At 40.8% G+C, this 4,696-nt stretch overlaps 1 protein-coding gene across 1 annotated transcript in view; it reads right to left on the reverse strand.

Annotated features, from left to right (window-relative positions):
- The window catches only part of gabrg2 (gamma-aminobutyric acid type A receptor subunit gamma2), a 49,720-nt gene extending 45,326 nt beyond the window's left edge, over positions 1-4,394 (reverse strand). The window contains exon 1 of the mRNA XM_008298293.1: positions 4,279-4,394. Within this exon, the coding sequence (XP_008296515.1) occupies positions 4,279-4,394 (116 nt within the window). The remainder of the gene's footprint in view (positions 1-4,278) is intronic.
- Between the last annotated feature and the right edge of the window lie 302 nt (positions 4,395-4,696).

A 4,696-nucleotide genomic window follows, 5' to 3' on the forward strand; every position in this document is an offset into this window, starting at 1 on the left:
CTAATGAGCAAAAATGTAATTATTTGAAGTGGATCTAAATTGTGCTTCTGCTTAATCAGTCAGGAAAGAAATGAGTATCTGCAAGTTATGGTACTCACATACAGGAATGTTAACAGCCAATTACCAGGACTTTGTCAGCCCGCTCTACTTAACTGACTTCTAGCACAGACAAACCAGTCTATTTGCAAGCTTAACTCAGTCCAGCGTGAACCAGATCACATAGATTAGCTCCTATTGGCACGCAGGGTTGACTTGTTTCTGTCAGCAGGTAAATACAATGAGACATGAGGCCAGTCTGCAATAGTGCCAGTACCAAGTTGAAGGCTCAGTAAGAGGCTTTCTGGACTACTTAAAAGTGAGTTTGTAATGACACATAATACAACTGAAACACTGCCCTATGTATAGTGTAAACAAACCCTTAACCGCAACATACATTATTAATGAACACTGAAGTTGTTAAAGAGTTAGTTGGTGGAATAAAAGGCATGTCAATCAATAAGAGACTGATACCAGGGTTTTGACTGCATTTAGTCTGGTGTTTTTTTTTTTTTAGCTTTTTGAAGCCATATGTCAACAGGGATGTGGCTGTCAGTCCAAATTTAGCACATTAACTGTTTAGTAATAAACTATTCCATGCATCTAAAAGCAGGTCATAAATGCTGCCACAGAGTGAAACCCAACACGACATTTAAAAGCATCTCTATTTATTGAGGTATATTTACGTCCTTAAAATAGAAATGCACAAACCCTTTTGGATTTAGGACAGCCCAAATGATCTATATTTACCCACAGAATCCCTTAGAATAAAGACAGAACTATTGGAGAGACAGCAGGGGATGACCATAATGAAAAGAACAGGCCACTCTTCGAGCTGAGAAATATAGCATGTTTTGTTCCAGTCACCATGACAGGATCATCGTGATACTTCTTCGGCTGAGTAAATGGGAATAATCGCCGCTCTTGTTAATTTACACTCTCCCAGCTCTATTGGAAATTGCTCTGACCTTAATATTCCCTGGGTGGTGAATATGACAGAGTCTTTCAGTTATAAACGAGAGGGAGCTCTGAGCTTTATCTGTCATCTTCCAGCGTCTTGTCAAACTTGTCTTTAGCATGGGCGAAAGAGCGCTCTGTATGCTCTCAACCGCATTTTAGGGATTCTGAGACACAAACACATATGATGCCCATTATGGGATACATGACAGTTTGTCAAAAGTCACAGCTTCTTTCAATTGACAAGAGGCAGACAGCGTAAGACAGCTTGATCGAGCCCAATACACAGTCGATTTCCCATTTCAAGGAACTGCACTTACTCAAATTGGCAAATTGATGAGAAACAATGGTGCTACAAATGGCAGGTTAGACCTCATAACTAATTTACAAAAAGGGCTGTTTTGCCCATAACATGTTCTTGCTAACGAGATACATTGAGTCAGAAATTTAAGTCTACAGATCCAGCAGTTAAATTCACCAGTGGCATCAACGGAAACTGTTTTCACAGGTAACTTCAGTCACTTTGGTATCATCTGTTTCATGTCAAATGTTTACATGACAACTGCAGATGTAGTGCAGGTGTAGGCGTATGTGCTGTTGGCAAGATACCCTGCTTGTTTGTTACTTGTTTATTTGCTCTTGTGGCTGTTGTTTTGTATTTCTCTTAAGTCACAGCTACAGGTAGCATTGGATTGCTTTTGTTATCTTAGAAATCCTGCACTGCTGGATACATAGCATTAGCTTTTTTTGTTCAAGCCCTATATTTACAACTCCAAATCTCCAGCAATTTCAGGGTGTGAGGTTGCAAGACTCTGGCAGATTTAAAGAAAATACCCAGTGCTGAGGACTTTACACTGCCTTGCTGCACCTAAAGGCTATGTGGTTGCTATTTATTCTGTAAGATAGTAAGAAACATGTTGTTATTATTCAGCTGACATTGCAGGAGAAATCTATTCATTGTTTGATGTCATCAGATTTGAAGCTTTTAATGATTTCAGTTAAACAAAAAATCCCCAACAATCATCAAATGTGATTTACTGTCACATCCAGGGTTTAGATATTGGTGTCTATTCATTTATAAAGCCCTGTATGGCAAGTTGTTGCCATACAGAACTTCTTTGCTAAACTGATCCCAAAATTGATATTCAATTCATTAAAGTGATTGGCTGGTGCTCGAAGTCCTATGTGAATACAGCAAAAATTAGGAAAACTTCTTTAGTCTTTCTGCTGGAACATTTTGCAGCAGACACTGAAGCTTGCAACAACTGGTCAAAGTAAATCCATGGTCACAGACTACGTCGCTTTAAAATATAACCCTTTTTAATCGTGTCACACTGTTTTTTCGTTGATTGTTGCGTATGTATTCCGTTGATTGTACTCTCGACATCATTGTAAATGCCCTCCATGATTCCTCAATGATTTAAATTCTGGTTAAATGAAAGAGAAGCCTTGGTTCATGTTATCAAAACCAATATTAGAGTTTTCTGGAGTCATTATAAGAATGAATTAGTGTTAAAATGTAGCACAGTTGTGATAAACTCCATCAACCACCAGGAATGGTGCAGTCGAGTTTGCAAAACAGCAAACATGGCCACCGTGCTCACTCTGACATCACTTCCTCCTGTCAAGGCCCTGTTCCCATGATCCTTAGCTTCTTGTGGGGGACCATGGACCTACATGAGAAATCTAACTACTGACTGTTGGGCTACAAAAATACATCAAAGCATCTGCAACCAAATTCCTTCTATTGTCCCAGAACTAGATGCTGTGGTACCTTTGATCTGTGACACTAAATTGACTGTGCACTGGGGGTTAATGTATTGCGATGCAGTTTGACATCACTACATGTTGTAAATTCCAGTGAGTCACAAAGTAGCATAGATTACTGAAAGCCTGAAGAGACCTTGAGCGAATGTCTTACGCAAGAGTTTTCATACATGAATCATAAATGACTCCCAGTAATCAGCGGCTGCATGTTTAATTATTACACCCTAAACTTGCATATAAACAGTCTGCTGTCTCTTTCAGGCCCCTAATGCGACCTTTAGGCAGGTGTTTACATCACGAGCTTGGATTTGTTCATATTACGTTTCTTTAAATTGAACCCAAATGTCACTTTGATTTGGTTTTGTCTCACTTCATTATCCCTCACACACAACTTCCATCAGCAGCTCTCTCTTTTTTTTTTTCCTGCATGGCGAGAAGGAGCAGTGTTTACTCAAGCATATTGCAAACACTACTTGTGCATACCATTAGGAAGGCCTGACAACAAATGTAGGGGCTTGGGCAAAGGAGCCCCGAGGGTTTGCGATCAGCATGATGGTGATTGAACGTCGTCTGATTTATCTGCCTCCATTTTTCACCCTCCAGCAACACAAAACGGTGCCCGAACCATCCGCTTCCCCTCCACTGTTCTCGTCTCACTACACCGGGGATGGAGTCTTCACAGGGACAACAGCTTCTTTAAACACATCTGCGCTTCACTTTAAAACAGAAATCCTCAGTCTGTGTGTGTGTGTGTGTGTGCAGGACAAAAAGAAATAAATAAACCAGTCCATATGTGCTGTCCTCATCCGTATTGTGCCTTACACTTGTATTCTCTGTGTGTTTGTCTGCCATTTTGAAATGCTTTTTTTTATATATATATTTCAAATACGTGGGATTTTCTCACTCATGCCTCCTTTAAGTTATTACAAACGACTGTTTTTTAAATCTATGTATTTCCTGCTCGGCCCTCATCCGACACATGCGTTCATTAACGAGGCTTTGACTGTTCTTAGAATAGACTTGATCCTTGAAGACAGCTTAGCAGAGACTAAATGTAGCCTTAGCTTCACTCAACTTAGCCTGCCCCCTATGCTATTTCTAACGTGGGACAGATTGAGACAGATACTGAGCAAAAACATCTTAGAAATATTTATTCGAAAAGAACTCAAATAAAATCACAGCCCGCTGTCAAATATTTATGACGCTCAGGAGCTGATCGTCGCTTTGGGTGAAAAAAATAAATGAAATTGTGATGACACACGAAAATCCAAGCGATGCATGTGCCGCTGTGGATATGTAATGAAATAATTGCTCACTTCTGATCAAAATGGTACAAATGATACGAATGTCCAGGTTTTCAGCATCCCCTCTCATCCCCTCACCGCTCAGGATCCCACTAATAGCAGGCTGGCTTTAGAAGGGAGACCCCGCAATATTATGTGCTGTTAAAATCAGAAATTCGCTCCCCGCACACACAATCGCGGTTTTGTGAGGGAAAAAAACGCATAAATGTCTTACCTTGTGGAGAGATTAACGACAATAAACACCCAGAGAAACAGCTTCATGGGGAGGGAAGGCTTCGCCATTGCTATCGAGCATTTGAAGGCTGATTTTGGCGAAGCCGTCATCACCATCTTCGTTTCCTCTTTCTTGCAGATGGACGTGTCCGTCTATTTACTGTGTTTCCTCTCTACGATACATTACGCGCGTTAGCAGGAGCCGTTCTGCGAATCGAGACCCGAGGCGGACGCGCGGTGGAGCGAAATCGGACTACAAAAAAAAGGAAAGAAAAAAAAAAAAAAAAAAGGAGCCGAAGCGAACCGAATGCGAAAGCTTGGTTTTGTATCGCTCGTCTATTTTTTTCCTCTCTTTTTTTTTTTCTTTTTGGCGTGTCTGCTGCCGATTCGACAGCCTAGCAGGGGCCTACGAAGCTGCC

The sequence above is a fragment of the Stegastes partitus genome, unplaced genomic scaffold, assembly GCF_000690725.1.
Source record: "Stegastes partitus isolate 25-593 unplaced genomic scaffold, Stegastes_partitus-1.0.2 Scaffold28, whole genome shotgun sequence".
NCBI classification, from domain to species: domain Eukaryota; kingdom Metazoa; phylum Chordata; class Actinopteri; family Pomacentridae; genus Stegastes; species Stegastes partitus.